This window comes from Lagopus muta, chromosome Z (assembly GCF_023343835.1).
Source record: "Lagopus muta isolate bLagMut1 chromosome Z, bLagMut1 primary, whole genome shotgun sequence".
NCBI lineage: Eukaryota > Metazoa > Chordata > Aves > Galliformes > Phasianidae > Lagopus > Lagopus muta.
The window spans coordinates 41,707,236-41,732,223 of record NC_064472.1 but is presented as its reverse complement, the minus strand read 5'-3'; the positions used below and the strand labels follow the sequence as shown (position 1 = coordinate 41,732,223).

At 37.6% G+C, this 24,988-nt stretch overlaps 1 protein-coding gene across 7 annotated transcripts in view; it reads right to left on the bottom strand.

Annotated features, from left to right (window-relative positions):
- LOC125687230 (aminopeptidase O (putative)) overlaps positions 1-24,988 on the bottom strand; it is a 177,492-nt gene that overhangs the window by 36,748 nt on the left and 115,756 nt on the right. Inside the window, exon 14 of one of the 7 annotated variants that reach the window (XM_048932157.1) lies at positions 5,562-9,382. The exons of 4 other annotated variants lie outside the window; for them this stretch is intronic. In XM_048932157.1, coding sequence (XP_048788114.1) covers positions 9,362-9,382 — 21 coding nt within the window. In that variant the 3' untranslated portion in view covers positions 5,562-9,361. Of the gene's footprint in view, positions 1-5,561; positions 9,383-11,129; positions 13,035-22,635; positions 23,743-24,988 lie in introns of those variants that run through there. 2 more of the 7 variants (XM_048932159.1, XM_048932158.1) reach the window with 2 other exon arrangements.

Sequence of the window (24,988 nt, the reverse complement as noted above, 5' to 3'; positions counted from 1 at the left end):
GGGAAAGAAAATAAAACAATAGTAATTTTAAAAACCCTCTCCAGGAAGCTGGATTATAAAACCACTAAAACTGGCAGAATGACAAACACTGGAAAGACATTAGACATCTTGTAAGTTACATTTTGAAGCTGACTAGATTTCAACTTGAGAGTTTAAAAAACAAAAATGAAAATTAACAATGCTGATTTTGAAACTTGTTTGCTCGCTGGACAGAGAGGACCCCAGCAGGAGATTTAGGGGAACATGCAAGCGCACTTGTTTCATGAAATTCAACAGAAGGGAACACTGAAAAACAAACAAACAAACAAAAACAAACAAACAAACAAAAAAACAAACCAACAACAAAAAAACAAAAAAACCTCCACACAGATATTGTGATATTATGACATTTTCTTTCCACAGAGACTTCAAAGATTCCACCACTTCACCACTTTTCATAGCCCCTATTTTTCCAGTATTCCAGCACAACAACAGTTGAATCCCCTCGCTTCTCGTTTCCCACATTTTCCATTTTGGATGCTGACCAAGAAGGAGCAGGCCCTGTGCCCCAGAGCTGATGCACACCAGCAGGCTGCCGGGCCTGAAGCAGCATCCTGCAATCTAGCATGGTTCAAGACACAGCCACTGGGCACGCTGTCCTCAGGAAACACTGCTCCACTCTCACAGCACCTCATCACACTGCTTCCAAGCAGCTCTCCTGCTCTGGGCTCGCCAGCCCCTGATGGTGCTGTTACAAATGTACTTTGTAAAAAAACTGGAAACTTTTACATGTCTATTTCAGCCATTCGTAACTGAACTGAACACCAATACATGGTTGAAGGCAGAATAATCCTGTTTCATGTGACCTTACTCAGCTGCTAAGGGAGGATATTTTCATTCAAGCTGCTCAGAATGGTTTTCTGCCACCTGAAGAAACATTTTCATTTCTAAGTTGTAATACAGAGAAAACAGAAAGGTAACTTAAATCTGGCGAGTCACTAAAAAGCTGTACTCCTCAGCAAGCTTGTATTCCCAACAGTGCTCAAAGCTTCTGCTTAAAGTAGCTTTTTAAAAAGGCACTCCAGAAATAATCGTGACACAAGTATTGTTGAAAGAAAAATTAAAAAAAAAAAAAAAAATCATAAGAGAAAAGGAGTGGGAGGAGAGATGGGGGGTGGGGGAGAAAATGGGGAGGGGAAGAGGGGAAAAAAAAAAAAAGAAACCAGAAGGGAAGTAAACCACGGAAACAATGGGCTCAAGCCAAGGATCACTATTTTTGTACATTAAGTTTGATTTTAATTTTCCATCTTCTATTAACTTACTATATAAATTTTCATAACTAGATTATATGCCAAACACTTCATCAAATGTATTAGGTAAATATCACAGGCACTCTATTTTATCACGAAAGAGTTTGCCTATGTATTTAATATAAAATAAAATAAAATACAAGTTGCATGTTCCTGACAGACTGCTGCTGTGAAAAAAATGTACTGTCAATAACTAAAAAAACTGTTATCCCTAATTACACGCATATTGCAAAGCTACATGAAGAACTTCTGAAAAATACAGATTTCATTATAACTTGGATGGGACAAGCAGTGAAGTCATTATTCAGATAAATGTTACGTTTTCTGTATGTTTGTGCCTTCATCACACCTTGCAAATAAAGCTGTGCTTTGTAGGGCAAATTAGGAGGTCTGATGTAAAGTGAGGATCCAATTAGTGTGCAAATTTGCATACTACATTTGGAGAAAAATACTATTACTGCAAAATATATATATATTTCATATACACTCTACAAGAACAAGAAAGATATCCTCTAAAACATAATACCTTGAGTGGCTAGTTCTAAAAGCATGTGAATGCTGATGGAGCAGAGTTGGCTGTATTGGACTGACTTATGGCTAAAAATGTTTGAAGACAAGTATTTTGTAACAACATTCTTTCAGATACCAAAATACAGAAGAAAAAAGAAAAAAGACCACAATCAAGTTTTTTTCTATTTTTTTTTCCAATATTGTTATAGAAACAGGTTTGGGTAATTAACATCACCATCACTCTGTTCGTATTATGCTACATAGCCTACCTACTGCTCAATCAAAGAATTCCATATTTTTAAAATTCTTTTTAGAAACTACAGAACTTTAGTTGCAACTACTTTGCATCAGATTTATATGCTAAACACAACATAACAAAGTTGATTTTGCAGCAGTACTTGTTGAGACAAAATTCCCAAGAGATTTCAATGAAACTCATCTGCATAAGGATTGTAGGGTGGTGCACGCAGCACCTTCTGAGTAAACATTTTAACATACACATACTACATCATGTAAATTCATTTTGTCATTTTATATTCTTGGCTTAGCTTTAAACCTTCAGAGCGAAGCCAAAACACGTAAGCATTAAAGAGCACAACATAAAACAAAATGCTGTGGGCAACAACCATGCTCAAATCTGAAAGAGATGGAAGTTAACACAACACATACACTTTGTTCATGATTCTTATTTTTGAGGACATACTTACACAGCATCAATTCTTCTTCATGGATACCATATATACTAACACAAGTCAAATTATTTTATTATTGCAAAAAATGTTTCAAAATAATGTTTATATATTTATATATATATGTATATGAAGTAATATATGTGCTAAGTAGTAAAAAAATTGTAATGTATACACTTAAACTATGAAATTCAGTGAAAACACAGGCTTATTTTCCAAGTCAAGTCACAAAATTTTTTTAAAATGTAGCAGGAAATTACTACATAATGTAAACTAAGAAAGCATGTAACCAGTGCATTATAAATATAGTATTAACATGACATTTTCTGACATACGCTTTAGCCACTGGAGATTTATCTAAAAACTCGTTCCATTAAGTTGACTGCAGATTATCAGCACTAAATGCTTTATAAAAACAATTTTTGGGTATGTAGACAAACAAACTAATGCTAAGTAAGTCTTAGTTTTGTAACTAAAAGCAGCCAGATTTGCATAAGCAAAAGTGAAAATGAGACGTCTCTCAGTTTCTGGCTATAATGCACACAATTTAGATGTCAGCTGCAAAATGAAAATGTCTTGCACTACGATGATATTTTATTTATGGATTTATTTATTTATATTTTTATTTTTTAAATTCAGACTCATGCTGTGGAGCCAATCATATCATCTTCACACAGCCATGCTTACAATGCCATCATGCTCTCGCACAGCAATGGCAAGATGGCATCATTTTCTCATATTTTTCTGCCACTTCTGACTGGAATTAGCTAAATCAGATATAGATGTTCACAAGCTGCTTGCAAACTGTTGGAATCCTGGCTTCCAAGCTGCAGGAAGAAAGAACATAGTTTCTATGTTTTTCCTGCTTTATAAAAGGATAAGTGTACTTTTGGCATATGCTCCTGCACAGAATAAAAATTTACCAAAAGGGAAAGAGAGGCTTAAACATTTACAGTGGACCATAAATACTCCTTTCTACTTAAACTTCTTATCTGAAAAGCAGCGGTGTTAAAACTAAAAGAAGGTATTCAGATAAAACAAGCTTAGTTATCTCTGTTCAGATCCTACTGAAAAAGACATCCAAATCACAAAAGCTGCCCTCACAACTGGCAGCTCAAACTGACATCAGGGCTGAATGAGTGTGGAAATGGAATTATGCCCCCTCTCCCTGTAGGTGGTCCTGATAGATCAGCCTCCCAGAGGGCTGCTCCTCTGCATGATGCATCTGCTCAGCACGCAGAGTCCTTCAGATTGATGCTCGCTCAGCATGACACTATTCAAGAGAGTAAGTACCATTTTAAAAATCTTCCCTTTAAACAGTAATTTAAGATAAATGTCTATTTGCAATAGACATTTGCAATAGGAACTCTCTTTGCAGGCTCCTGCTAATCTGATTTAAGTATGATTTTGTTTCCACTCAGGAAGCTTAAATTAATTTAGCTGTTCCTGAACACTGTTACAGCAAGATGAAGTATCCAGTGGCTCACAAATACAGCTTCTAGTTCAACAGCCACATTTGCTGCACAGCCAGATTATGCTGATTTTTTTTCTTTCCTTTTTTTTTCCCTTTGGCTACCATTACACAAGGGATTTATAATATTACAGCTATCCATTACATTCAGTTTTTAGATTTGTGCAAATTGCCTAGAGACTAAAAGGTAGAAGAATCCAGATCCTCATGCATGCTAAATCACAGGCTATGAGAAAATCTTCAGCATATTCCTCATACTGATGAGACTTTGTCAATAATGCACCCCAATACTACGAAGCCTGATGTGATCTTAGATCTCACTATTGCCTGCTTTCCAACCCTGTTTGTAGTAAATACAACAAACTTTAAACCCAACAGAACTCATCAATTGAAAAAGAAAGTTATTAGCATTTCATTTGCTGCATGGAAGCTGACATTCTGGAGAACAAATACTGTGATCAAAAATCCAGAATAGATAATAGATAGGCAGTAGTTAATGAAGCACAAACTGAAGCCTCCCATTGTTTTTCAGAATCTTGCCAAAGAGCGTTTTCTTAGATCCAAGGCTTCCAGAGTTACAAGGACAACTTCTTCATCAAGTCTGTTTGAAACAAGCAAGCAAAAAAACCCACCACAAACAAAATCCATTATTCTTTGAAGTTTCCTAACTCAATGAATTTTATTCCGCTGTCCCTTTCAAAATGAACGGTAAATAACAATTGACAAAAAAATTAAGACAAGTTGTAAAGACTGCCAGAATCACTATGCAAGGGATGTCTAACAAGATGAATAACTTAGTTCAGAGGGTCCTCTTTGTATGTCAAACCTACTTCACTAGCACTAGCAGAATGGTCTGTATAAAAAAAATCCTGGTGTGGCTAACCTGGTTGGATTTTTATCATTTAAATAAAATAACAAGAAAACTAACAAACAAGAAAAAAAGAGAAAGATATCTATATGTTTCTTAATATCAGTTTGAAAAAGGTGGTCATAAGGAATACCTAAGTATCATCACAACAATCAACATCTTAAGTTAAATTGCTATAGACAACAAGATTTTCCTTGCTAATTTTTCATCTAAACTCACAGGTTGCTATTTATGGATGGCAAATATCACTTGATGTTCTCTTTTCTTTACAGCTTTCTTACTAAAGCAAAAATTCAACATGCAGTTCAGGAAACGCCTTAAGATGAAGCTGGCTACGCTCCTAGTAATAAAAAATAAAAGTTGCAGTAAAACCTGATATCTGTCTAAAAATTACACCTTAACTCCTCCCCCTTAAAACAAACAGGAAACAACACTATTACCTAATGTCTGAAAATTCAGGGGATATATTCATTCATGGAAAATGTTTTTGCAAGTGAAATGAATAGAAATTATTTCCTCCGTTTTCCACACTGTAAACAAGATACTCAAGCAACTTCTTAACCTCTGCCTTCCTGGAAATAGCTTTTTCTTTTTTTTTTTTTTTTTTTTTTTTTTTTTTTTTTTTTTTTTTTTTTTTTTTTTTTTTGTAGAGAAAGCAAACATCAGTCTTGAAACAGGTAATCTGATTAGTATTAAAATATGTACAATAAGACAGAACCAGACACTCATGGAGAGGCATGCTACAACAGTTTCTAGTGTGATTCCCTACTTCCTCTACGCATTCAACTGTACTTTTCAAAGAAGTAAGTTTACTTGCAAGAAGCAAATTCATTGTTCTCTAATCTAACTGTGCAGTTGTAGAACCACATAATCTTTCTGACTGTTCACGTGGCTATGATTGTAAATACAACACTTGTGACCAGTTCAAAATGCAGACAGGATCAAAGGGACTGTACAAAGGCTGCCACATCAGAGTGACAATTACACATTAGGTCTCTAACATTAGGCTGATACTTTCAAGGCCACAGCTTTCCTTCAACATCTTCTTTGTATCAAGCTCAGTAACATTTGAAGTAAACAGAAGTTTCCTTCTCAGGAATGCAAGCCCTGGTAATTTCAACATCTGCTCAAAGAAAAGCATTGTATTGTTGCTTTATGTCACAGTAAAAGCATTTGATTTCAAAGACTACAAGCAGAAAGTCTTCTGCAAGATGGAAACATTAAGACTCATTGCACTGCATTAATTTGGACATTTCTCAAGTCCAGGCTTGATGGAGCCGTGGGCAGTCTGATCTTATGGGTGCCCACCCTACCCATGGCAGGGAGTTAGAAATGGATGGTCTTTAAGGTCTCTTCCAATCCAAGGATTCTGAGATACTGTACTTACGACTCCAAGTTCTGTAATACAAGCCAAAGATGAGAGAAGTAATGCACATAGATGCGTGCTGTGCTACAGGTTAAAAGCAGCAGGCATCTGTATGTCTCCAGATGATCGCATTCTTACTGTGCCCTCTTGGGAGAAAAAAAAGAGGAGGGGGATGGGGAAATATTTCCCAAATAAGTATATTTCATACTTGCTCATTATATGCCTGAGATCCAAGGGTCACATCATCTCCTGAATGGCTTTCTGACCTCCTTGTTCTAGCTCCCTTTTGTTCTCACATAGTATTTGGCAGAAACAGAAAGCACAGTCAGCACAGTAAGGCCACAGGCTATATTAACTTGCTGCAAGTGGCTCAGAAGTGTCTTTTTTTGGATTACTTCTATGACTGCAACACTCACAAGCCAGTAGCTAACGAAGCAGGTTACTAATTTAACAACAAAATTATTCCAGAATGTATAAAACAAAGCAGCTTCCTCTGTTAAGTCAGGCTCAGTTGCCCTTCCTTTTATTACTGCATCTATGTGAAATGCAGCACGCAGCAATTATAGCATGCAGTCACAGCAAGCTCTTTGAAAGCAGCCATCCTGTTCCACAATCATGTCATGCCTCCACTTAAAATGGATGTATAATATTTTTAATACTATGTCTCTGTAGAGACAACAGAAAAAGCTACAATTACAACATTCAAATGATATTACACCTCCTATCAAATAAAAACCATAAAGGTCCACTAAATTTATTAAACATATTACTTACAGGACTTATGTTCAGAAAGGCACTGATGTCTGCAACTGCAATCCACAGTAGTCAACAGCAATGTTTTTTTCTACATACAGGCATGTAACAACAGTTACGCAGGGAAAAAAGCCCAACCTTAAAATCCCAAAAACAAATATGAAAAGAAAAACAGCTATGGTGGTCACTTATTTCAAAATGCAAGAAGAATAGTCTTAACCAGAGTACTATGAGGTACTGCCTACTTCTAATGAAACACACATGATACTGAAATTAATTGTATCTGTTTTGAGAGAAATTTGCAACAGAAATGTATTCCTCAGTATAGATTTACAACAACTAAGAAACATTACTTCAGGAACTTGCACACCTCACAGTTTGAAACAGCTGCAGCTTTCATATTTCATCTGATGACAGTATCCTTAGGACTTTAAGGCTGACAAACACAAGCAAGTAAGATGAAAAACAAACAAACAAACAAACAAACAAAAAACCAAGATATTTTAAAATGCTCAGAAACATCTCTTGATCTATTTCTAGTTTGCCTCCTGACCTTACAATGGGACTAAGAAGACTGAGGGAGAAACTTGATAGACTCACTTTGTTTCTCCTCATCAAATACCCAGAAGGTATCTTGCCTCGCCTTCACTTTTCCTTAAATAAACTCTGGCTGCAAACTAGAACCATATTTTTTAATACCTCTTAAAAGCTTCCGGAAACAGACAGATTGTAGTCTTCTGATTACATGGTGGGAGGAGAGGCAAAGAAAGGCTACGAGCTATTAATCCTGCCAATAAAATCCTGAAGCCATAGAAACCTTATAAATCTTCCTAAACCTCATTTTGTCATTCAGTTGCTAAGAGCAACTTCTGTTTGTTTGAAATAAAACGTAGGACTCTGGCCCTTTGCTACTGGCACTGTAGCATGAATATGAAATGATACAAAAGCAATGTATTTCCTTCTCTGAATATATACAAAAGAACATAAAGATACTTAAATTCCACTTGGCACTGCAGCCATCTCCTACAGGAAAACTTTCCATACTAGTGCAAATACCAAGAGGTGCACACTCCCATTACACTGCCACATCTCAGCAGCAACCACAGAGTCAGAAATCTGCTGAGCTGCTAAGGTCCTGGGTGGCCAAGAGGTCCAAGTCTACTGCAGTATCTGCTACGTACAGCCTCCTTGCCTTTTAAAAATCAACACCATGAGTGGAGGAGCCTACATCCCCTGTAATAGACAGTTTCACACAAATACAAGACTCCAATAATTTAAGTGAAACACAGCAGGGATTTAATTTTGATGTTTAATTTACTATGTATATAAAGGATCAAGAGTTTAGGAAAACAACAGACGAACTTTACATTATTTAAAGTAAACAATTTGCATTCTCCCATACTAGAAAACTAACATGTTTGAAAACTGATAAACATGTTCCACTATTCTCTATTCTAGAGCAAAATGACACTATTTGAAGTTGTCATGCTTAACTAATTAGCAAAGCAGAAGGTCCTCTTTTCAGTCTTAAAGCAAAATACAGCTCAGACACAATGATTCAAATAAGGTAGCATACTTACAGCAAAAAATCAGCAGTTTCTAAGTTGATTCCAATTTTTGACTTTGTATTAGACTGATAAGAAATATATTTTTAAAAAAATATGATTTTTTCCCAAGATTCTAGAATCAGAATCATAGAATCGCTCAAGTTGGAAAAGACCTTAAAGATCATCAAGTCCAACCATGACTAGAAATCTGGAGAGTAAAACTGCTGATTTCAAATCTTTTAACCTATTAGCAGATACTGATATCAAAATGGGACGTAAGGTTGCATATTTTTTTGCTGTTCACAGGACTGTGTTTAGCCAATGTATCAAAATGCATACAATAATTTGCCACAACATGAGGTTGTCATAATTTAAGTTTCATTTTGAATACTGTTATGGTTTGAAACACAGCACAGATAAATTGATATTCATCTTGAAGACGGTTGTTTAACCAATTTAAATGAACAGTCAAATCTATCAAAAACATTAAATCTTTGAGACTTTTTCACCTCCAAGTTCTGACACAAATTTTCCTTTTCATTCCATACGTGACCTGATATGATTTTGTTAGTCATAAGATGTTAGTATTTTACCTTGACTTAGACACCTTCCTTCAGAAAAGTTAATGACGTCCCCATGATCAGCATCCATTCTTTAAAGGAACTCCTGGAATTCATGATGACTGAATCCATTGGACATTATGAAATTCACAACTTTGATCATGATTTGCACAACATTATCCATTTTTGAAGTTTTCACACGTAAAGTTCCTTGATGTATGATAAATTCACAAATGTGAACTGTTGGTGGCAACTGTATTGTCTTCTTCAGAAGTTCCTGTTTTTAGACAGCCACACCCAGGGCTCCATCAGCAGCTATACCAGATATGCTGGCCAAGGTTAAAGAAAAATTACTTTAATGTAATTCCTACTGCTTCATACAAATTCAGAGGTTTACTTCTATCTTTTAATGGCACCAAGGACGGCATTTCTTCAATGACATTATATTCGCTATCAATGCCTCTAATAAAAATAGCAAAATGAACTTTATTTGTAGCATCAGTATTTTCATCTATCACCAAAGCATAACATTTGAAGTCAGCAGTTTTAATCTCCAGATTTCTAGTCTTTTCAAATTTCAATCTTTGAAAGCTGACAAGATTTCCTGACAAATTAAGCACAGTACCATATTATTTGTCTCCACAAAAAAGTGCTTATCTGCCTCTTTTTCAATGAACACTCTTCTTTCATACATGCTGATTCTTTTTTGAGCTCTGTTTTCTCTCGATACAACATTAGCTAAGCTAAAATACTGTTAGCACCAGTCACTGTGTTTTACTCACCAAATGGCACAGCATGTGTAATGTGCAATACACACAGGTATCAACACGACTGAATGTAGTGGGTACGAGAGAGGCAGCACTGCACTGAACCCTTTCCTCCACAGTGTTCTGTTGTCACCTATGCAGCCTGCATTTGAGCTAAAAATTACTAATAATGTTAAAAGTTTACAGTCTTGTGGGGCCATATTACTAGCTGTCGAGGGCAGCAAATACATCTAGTCACTGTAATTTTAAAAGGCACACATAGTGGATTACTGGAATATTTCAGTTTGTTCCCTGTTTAAGCAAGTGAATTTTTGAATATTTTCAAGAATGGTGGAGAATTAAAACCTAAAATGATTATTGATGTATTTGGGCATTTAAGTCACTGTTTCATGACCGTTTAAAACAGTCACACTGTGACCAAGATACCGCATGATCATTATAAGTAGGTGAACTAGAACACAAAACCACTGAGCTTCTCTATGAGTTGATTTAGTACACCAAGTTCTATACTGCTTTGTACCTAGTAAGAGTGTCACTGCACTCCTTAGGTTACATGAACTTTATATCAGTCTATAGTTTTGTAGGAGAAAACATATAGTGACACTCGCTTTAAATAAATACAATTCATTTCAAGAACACAAACGGCTTTTCATTAGAGGAAATATTGTATTGTAACTTTCATAAGGCAACTTTAAGTGAATCATAAAACACAGGAACATTGAAGCAAAATGTGATATGGAACTAAATAAAAGCTTTGATTCAAAATAGTATTTCACTGTCACAACTGATAGTAGACATGTGTGTTCTACCCAAGACCTCACATTTAAACTCTATGCTCAAAAATAAATAAAAACAACAACAAAATGTAAAAGGCCAGACATGCAAACATTGATCCAGTTGCTGCATTCCACATCAGCAAATGTGTACATACCAGGTTTGTAAAAAATCACGTCAGTTTCGGCTAAATATGAGCTCTTCAGTCCTTCCCTCTTTTCCCTAATTTGAAAAATGACTGGTCCTTCGATTATACTACTATACTTGACTACAGTGGGACTAATGGGAACATGAGCATCACATGCCTGCAGTGGGTTTGGCTAATGACTGAAACCTTACAGATATGATGTCACTGAAGAACTACATTGTCTAGATTTGAAATTGGCCCAATTGGACTAAATAAGCTGCTTTAATTCTCTCAGAGCAGAAGAGCATGCCTCTGTCTTGACCCACTGTACAAAAAAAAAAAAAAAAGAAAGAAAAAAAAAAAAGAACAGAAAAGTGAAGACTGAGCTCCTGGCCCAAAAAGCAGAATTTATTGAATCTTCAAGGTTTAATAGTTTCAGTTACTCTTTTTTTTACAAAGGCTGCAATTTCAAAGCAAAAAATAAGTATTTACTAACAGTTAATTTGAAGGAACTTACAGTCCTAAGCAATAACACCTGAACTCGAAACAAGACTTTAGGCTCCAGCCTTCTAGCCACTGTCACCAATGAAGAACTGACAAACACTTCACACAGGCATGAGGTTAGCAGAAGGCCTCTAGAGGGCTACTGTGGCTACACTGGAGCAGAAGGGGCCATATGAGCAGCTTAAAACCCGCCAGCTCTTGCACATTTCCAAGTGTCAGCTGTGACAAAGGCAGGCATGACTATGTTCTCCACACATTCCTGGGCACTCTCCTACCTAGCCTTAGGACTTGATAATAAAGTTTCAAGACACCTGAGCCATAGCAGCATACTGGATGTCTCCCCTCTGCCTTGAGGAAAGTGGCTATGCATCCAGCTTAGCTTTTTAGAAATATCAGACAGGTTGTCAGTGGAACTGTGCCCACACCAGGCCACACACAGTCCTACAGGCAGCAAGCAGGGACAGCTGGCAAGCATATTAGGTGGAGGAAGGAAGCACTCTGTGGGCGCCAAGCACATTCAATGCGGAGCAATCCACATTTCAGAAGTCAGTTCACATCCTCTGCTGTCAAAAATCCCAAAATACGCACATTCTTCAAGCCTAGGTATTTTGCTGAAGCTCAGATGCATAGAAAAAGACACTGTACTTGCAGAGGACTAGGCAAGGACTTAGAGGGATTTAAATGAGAGATGAGATTAATCATGCCCCTCCAGCTAGTAACAGCCAAGCAAAAGTCTGAAATCCCTGACTCTCGTCTTCTGTGTTTCAAGATCAAAAAAACAGTATTATCAATCACTGACACTTTTTAAAAAACATTTTTAAAAACACTGTAAGCTACAGAAGTTATATTGAAATTAGATACAGATTGACAATTATGTTTCTCAAAGCACAACATTTATTTACTCTTCAGGGGGAAGAGAAAGGAAGCAAAGCCAAACTGTATATAAATATATGCTGTGCGTTTTTTTAGTGTATAAGCTGGTCAATAAATCAAGATCTTAGAGAAAGCTCCCCCTAGCCTGAGAGGAAATCAAACGTGACAAGAGGTCTCTGTCAATTCCATTCCACTAATACTGCCTATGTTTCTTTAAGAAAACAGTACTTCTCCTTGTTTCATACGTTCTTCCAGCATTTTGCTTTCACTTATGTGTTTTGCCTTCTCAAGCAATAGCTTCAGACTTGTATTTTTCCACTATGAACTGACATCAACTCAAAACCTGCTCCTTAACTATTCAAGGGCATGTAGGCGCAAAAAATATTGTCCTCCTGAGCAGGTTGGGTGTGGTACTTGAATATTGTACATTCCTTCAGTTAATTGAAAATCATATCTCTGCTTTTCAAAGGCTTGGTAAACACATGGCTTGGCAAAAAGATACTGAGAAAAAGCCAGGAAAACTTATTTCAAATTACTTTGATTTCAAGTATGCTGTTAATATATACATCGATTCACAATAGAATTTCTGGTACTATATGCCAAAATCCTCCTTTAAAACCAAGAAGAAGAAAAATCAAAAAGTAAGTCACTATAAAAATGTACAAAACTGGAAGAGAGACAAAATACAGTTCTTTATCCACAGTTTTACTAACTTCAAGTTAATTGTATCAAAATTGAGATACGGATCCCCACAAATTAAGACAAACTCCTTTGTTCCATTTATTTTTATTTTTCCCCGATAAGACCAATTTGTGGCAATCATATCCATTCTGTAAGACAGGTCCCATCTGTTACTGACATGTATCTGTTCCACAATGGAGATCTGGGGAAAATTCTGAGCCTATACCAGCATTTCTTCTTTGTTTACAAAGGTACCTGGAAAATACATTTATGAAGCATTATCCATAGCTACAACATACATATTGTCAGAGACACTAGACAGTTTGAGGAGTTATTAAAATAGTACCAAATGGATTACTCAGAACAAAGTCAGCTGAAAATTAGGGGAAATAAAACATTTACATACTGAGATATGCCATCTTTGAAACAGCCTATTTCTTTCAAATGCTGAAAATTGATAGCTTTATCCTTATGGCTCCTAAGATTTTAAAAAACTTATTTAAAATTCATTTTTATCCAAGCCTACCACTTCAATAAATGTCAAGATTTGTCATCAATTTGTAAAAGCAGTATCTCACATACTTTCTATTACAACTTTAGTTATAGTCATGGATTAGCTCTTTAAAACTTCAGATAGCCTGTTTTTCAGTTGAAATTGTGGAAATTTCCAGAACAGAAAAGTATTCAATTGAGAAGGTCAGTTTCAACTTAATGCTGCTGACATAACGGACTGGATATCACAACAATATGAATGCAAAATTAAAAGCATTTGCATACAAGACTAAGAACAGTTTTGTGCACTTCAGCTTTCTGGAGTCAGCTCGACTATCCCATCTGAAATCACACAATGGACTAACATGGTGAACACAAACTGTTTTCTGTGTTGAAATGTCAGTGCCATCCAGTCCAAACTTCAAGTTGCAGGCATGCCTGTTTGACTGTGAAGAAATAAGACCTTTAAATGGTCAATAAGGGAAGTTTCCCTTGGTACACTGAGGGCTTGCCATGCCATTTTATCCAACAAGCATAACCTATCTCCCAAAAGTGATGGTTTGTTAATTCACTTGATGAATTATGTTTAGCAGATAAATGAAGTGTAATTTTAAATAAATACATAATACAGTCCCTGTACTCTAGATAGTTTGCATTCAGTATCACAGATAAAAAATATTTTTAACACTATCAGTAACACAAAAATATACAGTGCCATTTGCCAAAATTCCACATAAAACATCTTTTCTGAAAATTGTGTCACTATCAGTATGGGAGCAGCAGATGTGCTGTGCCATAGAGATGATAATTTATCTTTCTCCAATGCCCTTTGTGGTGCCTCACTCCCTAAAAGGGCTTGCCATGCTGGTGTGGTCAGATTAAATGGTATTTCTGCTCATAGCCATGAAGCTCCTCACTGCTCTCTGATCTTAGCACAGAAGGTCAAGTCCATAATAAACACCAGGCAACTGAAACTGCACAGTTGTGGCCAGACATCCTGTTTGCGATGAATTCCATTTTAGATACTTTTATTAGTGTTAGTATTAGTAACGGGAACTCCTGATTAAATCTGTTTGTTTGTTGTTATAAAGTAATTAATCTTGTAGCTAATTAATCCAAAAATACTTAACCAGAGATCTACTCCCATTTCTCACTGTCGGTTTGAAGGTTCTCCTCCCTACTGCCATCCCCACAAGTGCCTGACCTGCATCTCAGGAGCTTCCAGACTATCCTGAGAGGCAAAGATGCAGGCTTTCATAATTACTTCAAAAGGGTCTTTCTGCTATCTAATCTGAAAGTAATATAGTTAATGAAATTTGTAACATTATACTTCTGGATGGAGCCAAGACATTAAAAAAAATACAAAGCTCAAAACAATTTATGCAGAAATTATCTAACAGCAAACTAGCAGAAGGCCACAAACATCACCTGGGGGATGGATATTCCCATCTGGGATGAAGTCTTTCTTAACAAGGACAAGTACTTTTCCCCTGATAAATTACAGCTTGGATCTCATTTAAGTTCAAGTTCACTTACCATATTGTCTTTTAAAATACCACCTCCTTCACTTAGAGGTAATAACTGGAAGATAGCTGAGAGATAGGACCAGCTACCCAGGTTTGCAAATATCCATTCACTACTTTGTACTGCATGATGTCTTATATGCTTTCAGTTTGGCAGCTCCTAAAATCAATCAGCTGTCTCTTGCCTTCCATCAGTTTACCCGTCATCATTCCAATTGACTTAGCAATGGTTTTAATTTTAGAAGAGCTTTCTGACTGAGCATTTACAAAGACTGCTTTATATACAATACACTCAGCACTTATATGTTGCTCTGTTCAAACACACACTCTCTCCTTGTATAAACTGCAGAATTCTAGAAGGAATGTCACACACAAAAGAAATACATCAGTAAAACAAAAACTCCAGAGAAAACAAAAACTATTTTCCTTTCAGAAGGAATGCCTGCGAAAGATGAAGTTGAGAGCATCAGCACCTTTTCTACAACCTCAGATGTTACTTATCTTCAAATCCACAGTATCTTTGGCTTATACTGAAACAATCAAGAAAGGATTTTAAATATTAGCTCTCGTTAGCTGTTTCAGGAACTACTTTCACTGTGAAACCTACACTGAGCAACCTTTAGACACAGCTAATCTTTTAGCCATTACCAAACCTGTCCATGCTGGAATTAAGAAACAGCAGGCTCTGTTTAATCACTCTACTGCCTTTCCTAAAAGCAGAGTCCATTTATCTAAACTAACAAGCATACTGTAAAAACACTGGATCTGATATTAAACAGTTTTTCTATTGCTACTTGGGTTGGAAAGAAAAAAAAAAAACGAACAAAAAAAGACCTTCACACCACTACTTAGGAACAGCCCACTCTGCAACAGGAAATGTGGTGATGGGTCATTTTGAAGTTTACTAAAAAGTTTTTATCTGAAGTAGCAGGGAACAACAAATAATACCAACAGAAATGACTCCAGCACTGCCATAAAGAATCACACCAACATAGATTATATGTAGGCAAAGGAAACAAGTGGAAAACCCATTAAGACACTACCACATCAAAGGAGAAATCTGATAAAATGTTTCAAAAATAAAAGTCTAAACAGAAGGAAAAAAATAAAACAAAACAAATCACATACCTGGTTGATGATAGCTACAGGTCCTTAGGAAAAAGGGGGAAAGCCCCTTTCTGTGAAAAATTCTGAAGTGCAAGATGCTCAGGCAAGTTTGAGGGCATGTGTGCATGTACACACACACACATATATATATACATACATATATATACACATGCATATGTACACTCACACATATATATGCCCATATACACACTGAATATATATATACTGAGGAGGATTTCTTCAAGTTTCATAAATAAGAACCTTTTCTATCCTGCATAAATTTTTGACCCAACAAAGAAAACATACATGAAAAAAATTTGCATCCCAGTTGCCTGCTCTGTTTGTCACACGCTTCACAAAAACTTCAAATAACTCATCTTGTAACCATGCCTAATTTAATATGAAAGTCAGAATTTCAGCTCAAACCCTTAGGGGAACTCAGCTGGATTACTGTTAAATCTTTGCCAGTGCTTTGGAAAGTCTCTGTTGCAAAACACCCACCCAGACTTAACTAAGCCAAGATGGTACTGATTTCAATAAACTGTAAAAAAAGCCTCTTGCACTATATGCTAGCTTATAGAATATGGAGGATATCCTTGTAAGATCATCTTTAATTTGACATTTGCTCTATATATCTTTTCATTCCCACCTCCCATCTCTCAACTTTAAAAGCAAACACAACATAAAATTAAGTAGCCAAATTCTCCCTTCCTGTAACTTAAAGAGACTTTAGTTTTATGCCCAGTTCTAGAGTGTTTTGCAGGCCAGCAGTGTGACTATTTGTAATATGAAGGAGATTGGTAAATGAAGGAGAAGAGAAGCTGCCCAATGGAACATGCAGGTACTGAGGGGGAAAACAAACAGCCTTTACTTCAGCTTTCTATCTGCAGTTCATCTCCCAAGCCTACCTAGATCTCCTCAGCCACGATGCTAATAGCAATGAGCACAACAATAAAATCTCAGTGAAGTTCCTTGTGTTGATTATGCTTTGTGGTTTGGTCACTTTTCATTTGATGACTTCAAGTTTATTTATATAAATTGCTCATTAACGTAACCAGAGTCCTAAGTTGACAGCATGTTGATTCAGCTTTTCTCATTTCCCAGTGTAATGAATGTTGAGCTATTGCTTTTTTTTTTTTTTTTTTTTGATCTGCAAGTGAGTAACAGAGTTCACGTTTCTGTGTCCATGATCAGGTTTTCATAAACATTTAACGGGTACTGACAACAGTACAGTCAGTTAAAACTCACATAAGCATCTCCAAAAGTAATTCTTTCCAACAGTAAATGTGTTGAGTCATAAGGAATTTCCATTGCCATCCAAATACAATTTTATAACATTTTATTATTTGACTTGGTCTATGACTCCAGGGTAATAGACACATTCAGACAAAAATTACTCAAGAGTAAGGAAGCTGAGAAACATGTGATTCACACTGGAAAGAAAAATAGGACTAAGATACTGAGAAGCTGATGTCTAGCACAAAGAACAATTACTCAGGTGCTCTGAAAACAGCAACAACAGGGACTGCCTAAACTTTCACAGTCATCACATCTCTGCCTTTGAACGTTTTAGAAATATTAACCTGACTGAACAAAACTAAGTATATTTTAACATTACAGAGAAACAGAACACAGTCTTGCATACTTTTCATACATACTGTAATCACTTGTGTGATCTAAGACAGAAGTATGTTTCAGTAACTGCAACTGACTTCTTCAGAGATGCCTTCAAGACCTTAACAATGGAAATTGAAAGGTAGCAGTTACAGCAAAACAGTGAGGCACCCAATTTCTCCTTAACTGAAAGAGCCAACTAAAGCAGCAGCACCATGATAGTCCAGGTACAAGATGCATCCAGACCTACAGTTCAATTCCCAGATGAATGCTGAGATGAGAAATGAGGAAAATATAAGCTAAGAAGGGGACCAGAATTCCAAGCTCCTTTTCACTCAGCCATCATTCTGTCACAACAAGAGTGGTGTTGTAAAGACAGTATAGTTATGGAGGAAAAAAATCATCAGTTTTTTAAACATGATCATCAGACTACTGAGTCTGCTATAAAATAAACCACTTCGTGTATTCAGTTTAGACCCACAATGAATAAAAAATCACAGACATACTGAGGAGCCCTGTTTTCCGTATCCAAACAATTCATGGATGACAATCCAATATAGGTTGAAGTTTTTGAGCACTTTCTTTCAAAAACAAGCATCTAAAATAAAACAAAAAAATTGTACGCATATGGCACCATGAAAGAGTAAACAATATTGCTATTGGATCTAGCCAAGGGATTTCTGTTATATGAGGAAACCAAGGCTGACTTGTAAAAATCTAAAAATAGTTCTAAAAATGCTTCCTGTCTCAATGCTTAGGACAAGAGAAAACAAAAGAAAAGATTTAAATGTCTAGAAGCCATCTAGGTCATTGTTATTATACAGCCATCCTTTCTAAAACCTCCTCAAACAAATTCCTACACAGGATATTCACGGACTATAACTGATTAAAAACAAGTGCAAGAGATGAAATACACCCTGTAAGTAAAATGATTTGCCTTCTGAAGTCCCCATATACCTTACAAACTGAAAAGGAAACTGTAAGAGAATCTCACGGTCTGACCAAATATTTTTAACTAAATATAATCCTTTAAATGTTTACTTACATGCCACTTTATACCAGAAAGCTGTATCAGAACAAAAGGTATTCACACAGGATATTTTTAAATTCTTGTCTTAAATAGTCTTAAAGTAATGGACATCAATAGGATAAGTATACCTGAACAGCAAATAATTATGTATACAATTATTATTTTTCATAGGTTCCAACTTTTAACTACTTCCAGGTCATTTGTATCTTTCTTTAAGCTGTGCAAGTACAAGATGCTAGCACATTTCTAGCTTCTAAACTAACTCATACTCCCAGTGTGATTATACTTCAATACTATCATACAGTGCATGAAAGTAACCTGAAAGTTATATAACCAAAACAATTTGAACTAAAAAGAAGATTTAGCAAGATTTTGTTTGGTATTCTTTTCTCCCTCTGTGATATAAAAATTACAGGACAGTATATACTCATCTAGACAAGCAAAGATGAAAAGGTAAATCACTGTCCATTAAATTATTATCCTTTAACATCCAAAATCTATACTTACATTTGACACTTCAAATCAAAACCACAAAACATAGCCTTAATTAATTATTGAAATTTATGTTGTACTGCATTATAAATACTGCAGTATTCCAGGTATTGAACTCAATGATCCCCGTGGGTCCTTTCCAACTCAGAATCTTCTATGAAATTCTAATAAAATGAATCCACTTCTGCTTAAGTTTATCTTTTCAATTATACTGCTGTATGTGCTGGGGATTTCATGGATAATGGTGTGGCTTAATTCATTTGCATTTACAACATAAAGAGCCCTCAAGCAAAGGGTTGTGTTCAGGCACCACAGGTGATGATTGCAGCCCATTTCCTTCCTCTAACCAAATCTCTTAGATATCTTTGTATATACTTAACATCACTATGCCTCTGTTTCCCATTTCTAAAACCACTGTAAGTAATAATTACTATTCTTATGCAGTGATATTAGAAGAAGTACACATATTTGAGATATCTCATGCAGTGGTAATGATAAAATTCTTAGATAAAAAAAAAGCTTTGAAATCACAGAATTCCCTTCCCTAAACATCTTCTAGTTCCAATCCCCTTGCCATAGGCAGGGATCCTTCCCACTAGATCAGGTAGCCCCAGTCCAGCCCGGCTTGAACATCTCCAGCAATGGGGCATCCACAGGTTCTCTAGGCAAACTGTTCCAGTGCCTCATCATCAACATAGTAAAGAATGGCTTTAAACTAAGAGAGGTATTTGGAAGACATCACCACTTGTCCTATCACTGAACTACCTTATAAACAGTCTCTCTCCAGCTTTCTTATAGGCCGCCTTTTTAGGGGGGTATTAGAAGGCTGCAATGATGTTTCTTGTAGACTCTTCTCTCTAGACTAAACAGAATCATAGAATCACAGAATCGTAGGGATTGGAAGGGACCTCCAGAGATCATGGAGTCCAAGCCCCCTGCCAAAGCAGGTTCCCTACACCAGGTCTCACAAGTAGGTGTTCAGGCAGATCTTGAACATCTCCAGAGAAGGAGACTCCACAGCCTCCCTGGGCAGCCTGTTCCAGTGCTCCGTCACGCTCACTGTAAAGAAGTTCTTGTGCACATTTGTGCGGAACTTCCTATGCTCCAGTTTCCAGCCATTTCCCCTTGTCCTGTCTCCACACACTGCTGAAAAGAGTTCGGCCTCGCCATTCTGCCCCCCACACCTTAGACATTTATAGACCTGGATCAGGTCCCCTCTCAGTTTTCTTTTCTCAAGACTGAAGTTCACTTAGCCTTTCTTCACAGGGGAGATGCTCCAGGCCCTTCACCATCTTTGTGGCCCTCCGCTGGACTCTTTCCAAGAGATCCCTGTCTTATTCGTACTGGGGAGCCCAGTCTGGACACAGTACTCCAGGTGAGGACTCAACAGGGTAGAGTAGAGGTGGAGGATCACCTCCCTCGACCTGCTGGCCACACTCTTTTTAATGCCCGCCAGGATGCCATTGGCCTTTTTGGCCACAAGGGCACACTGCTGGCTCATGGCCAACCTGCCGTCCACCAGGACACCCAGGTCCCTCTCTGCAGAGCTCCTCTCCAGCAGCTCATCCCCCAACCTGTACTGGTGCGTTCCTCCAATTATTCCTCCTCAGATGCAAGACTCTACACTTGCTTTAGCTAAACCTCATCTGGTTTCTTACTGCCCAGCTCCGCAGTCCATCCAGGTCTCGCTGAATGGCAGCACAGCCTTCTGCTGTGTCAGCCTTCCTGCCAACTTTGTATTGTCAGCAAACTTACTGAGGGTGGCCACTATCCCCTCATCAAGGTAATTGATGAAGATGTTGAAAAAGACTGGACCCAGTACCGACCCCTGAGGAACATCATTACTTACAGGGCAACCCTCTCTGCTCTGCCAGTAAGGCAGTTCTCAATCCATTTCACTGTCCACTCATCAATCCCACACTTCCTCAGCTTTGTTATAAGAATGTCGTGGGAGACGGCATCAAAGGCCTTGCTGAAATCAAGATAGACTACATCCACTGCTCTCCCCCCATACACTCAGCCAGTGACAACATCGTAGAAGGCTACCAGGTTGGTCAAGCATGACCTCCCCCTGGTGAATTCCCTGCTGAAACAACTCGATTTTCTGAGGTGGTCTGCATAACAGAGTTGCTCCAGCACTTTAATTATCTATCCCTGTGGCCTTCCTCTGGACTCATTGGACTTGTTCCAACAGGTCCATGCATTTTTTATTTTAGGGGACATAGAGTTAAATGCAATATTCCAGGTGGGGTCTCACAAGAACAAAGTAGAGGGGAACAATCACCTCCTTCAGCTAGCTGTTCATACCTCATATGATGCAGCTCAGGATATGGCTGACTTTCTTGGCTGCAAGCATGCACTAATGACTCAGACTGAGTTTTTTTCATCATCCAGCAACCGCAAGTCCTTATTTCTGGGGCTGCTTTTAATCCATTCTAGCCCAGTCTCTATTTGTGTTTGTCAGTGTTGTGACTCAGATGCAGAACCTTGCACTTAGTCTTGCTGAGCTTTGTGACATTTGCATGGGACAACCTCTCAAGCCTGTGAAGGTCCCTCTGAACCACACCTCTTTCCTCATTTTCTGTGAAAGACACTGAGTAAACACATAGGCACATTACAACTCAGTCTTCATGTAACTAAGTATTTTGTTCTGAGAAGTCCAGAATGTAGATTTTATATAATTCAACCCCACAACTTAGAGCTGCTACAAAAAAGGACCAATGCTGAAAAAGGACACAATACTGAAAAACATTTTGTTATCATGAATTTTTCTTCTCCTACCCTGATAAACAAAAGCTGTTATTTTTCAAGGAGTAAAAATTTAATCTCTGAAAAAATATTGCAAATGTTCTAGAATGTGAGGGTGTATTAGAATGAAAGTATGATATATTAATTACTTTGACTAGCAAGAAAAATCACACATCTTCAGTTAACATATCTGTATATACAAACTCAAGTAAACCAAAATCACCATTCTTAGCTTCCTAGCAACCATTTCTCTTAATTATTTGAAAACCTAAGTGTTTTACTCCGTTATTATAAAATAACGTTGTCGTAATACAGACTTCATTTCTCAATTGCAAATTTAGGTGAAAAACTTAAAAAGATTTGCACTTAATTCCTTCTGGTGGGTTTCTCACACTACAAAACCAGCATATTCTTAGAAGGGCACTGTCAGAAGTAGGGAAGGGAGATTACAAAAGAGGTATGAAAACTGAGCTTAAGACAAAAGAATTCTACAATTTCTCTCTCTCTCTCTGTGATTATCTCCTCACTTGACCCAAAGCCCTACACAATGGTTTCTTTTATGCTGTAAATAGGAAAAAACATTGAATCACATCTCCCAGTAAAAAAATACTCCAGGCAATTAGCAGATTTCTGATTTTCAATCAGAAAGTGGTCATTTGAAAGAAAGATCTTGAGAATGAACAACTAAGGTCTACATTTAAACATGAGTAGTTTTACTAAACTCATCAGAACTACAGCCAAAACATGGAAGTTTCTTGAATTTAGACAAAATGAAGATAATCATAGCTATTTGAAGATGAGGCCCGAGCCGTCATCTTTTCTTTGAAATAAACAAGATCCCAGGCATGGAAACATTTAATGTTTTGGAGATTTATTTCATTTCCTTTTGCAGAATCAATGCGAGAACGCAAGCAAGATACTCATTAGCCTTCCAAACTGAGACCAAAACCCCTATCTTCTCATGTACTACAGTGAAGGAAAAAAACAACTGCAAATTCATGACGTGTCTGTTTACCACATGTGGGGTATATGACCTGACACCTAAGTAGGATATAGTTCACAAAACCAAAATAAAATAAAGTAAGTAGAATAAGTAAATAGAAGTAATGAAATACAATTTTTTGGTAACTTGTGTCTAGTGAACAAACTGTCTCATAGGCTCAATAGGCTCAAAGTGTCAACAGAAATGCTTTCTGCAGTTGGGACAGTCATAACATCTCTGTCATGCATCTGCAAAGATTCCCAGAAATGATCAATGGCTCTATGTCCAGGTGGAGGCTGGTAACAAGTGGTGTCCCCAGGGGTCTGTCTTGGGACCGGTGCTCTTTAACATCTTTATCAATGACATTGATGATGGAATCGAGTGCACCCTCAGCAAGTTTGCCGACGACACCAAGCTGAGTGGTGGGGTTGACACAGTAGAAGGAAGGGATGCCATTCAGAGGGACCTCGAGAGGTTGGAAAGGTGGGCCCAGGTGAACCTGATGAGGTTCAACACAGCAAAGTGCAAAGTTTTGCACTTGGGCCAGAGGAATCCCAGGCATCCATACAGACTGGAAGGAGTGGTCCTTGAGAGCAGCCCTGCAGAGAAGGATCTGGGGGTCGTGATAGATGAAAAGCTTAACATGAGCCAGCAGTGTGCTGTTGCAGCGCGAAAAGCAAATGGTATCCTGGGCTCCATCAGAAGAGGGGTGGCCAGCAGGGACAGGGAGGTGATTGTCCCCCTCTACTCTGCTCTTGTGAGGCCGCATCTGGAGTACTGTGTCCAGGTCTGGAGCCTCCAGTAAACGAAAGACGGAGAGCTGTTGGAGAGGGTCCAGAGGAGAGCCACAAAGATGATCGGGGGGCTGGAGCATCTCCCCTATGAAGACAGGCTGAGAGAGCTGGGCTTCTTCAGCCTGGAGAGGAGAAGGCTGCAGAGTGACCTCACTGCAGCATTTCAGTACCTAAAGGGAGCCTATAAACAGGAGGGGAAAGCAGAAGTTTGAAAGGGGAGATAACAGCAGGACAAGGGGAAACGGCTTTAAGTTGAGGGAGGGGAGATTTAGGTTGGATGTCAGGGGGAAGTTCTTTACAGAGAGAGTGGTGATGTGCTGGAACAGGCTGCCCAGAGACGTTGTGGATGCCCCCTCTCTAGGGGTGTTCAAGGCCAGGTTGCACAGGGCACTGGGCAGCCTGGTCTAGTATAAAATGTGCAGGTTAGAGGGCCTGCACGTGGCAGGGGGGTTGGAGATTCATGATCCTTGAGGTCCCTTCCCACCCTGGCCATTCTATGATTCTGTGTGATAGAGCTCATGCTTCTGCCTTGCCTTTATTAGGGCTCTCACAGGAATATGGCAGATCTAGAATTTCGCTAACAAATTTCACTGGAAGTGACCAGTGGATGCCTAAATTAAAAGTATAAAGACGTTTCTTTTCCATCAGAAATTTTTCAGGAAACATAAAAGATTTTCTTGAGAGCTCATTAACAACTAGAACATGTTGTTCACAAGGTTCACAAGGAAAACAAGATTTCTTACACTTTCTTTATTAATTGCCACTGGATATCATGCCTGAATCTAAACTATGAAAAAAATAAATATGTAAATATCCTACAAATATTTATGAAATGTCAAGATACTGTAAGCTGGTTTTAAATGCTTCCACAGGTTGTACAAAACCTGTGAGCAATGCATCCATCTGTAGATATGAACTAGCCAGTTGTGAGAGGTCACTCTATTTGTACCTGCCAGAAAAGTAACACAAGAAAAAAGAGCACAGTAATATATATAAAATTTTAGGAATTTAGTCCTCTCTGTTCAATTAAGGCTACACAGCATTTACTTGCATTTAACAGTGAGCTACCCTTGATTTCCCAGAGTTTCTTGGAAGGTAGATGGCAAGCAGGAGGGTCAGTATTATAAGAGTAAATCTGTGGCCACTACTGAGTAACTACAGCTATCAAAAAGGAGAATGAGAACTTCCAAATCTTTAATTAGTTCTGTAAAGGCTCTAGCCTTTGCCTTCTGTGATCATACTTCTTTAAATTCAAATGATAAATTCTACACTTAGGAAAAACTACACATGCCTTTCCTATACAATACCTGAATATAATCTAAACTGATTAAAGACAGCCTGATATCGATTGCAAAGAATCATTATTAAAAATTATTACACATTGTCAACAATAAGTTTAATAAATGTAAGACTAAAATGCAACAAAT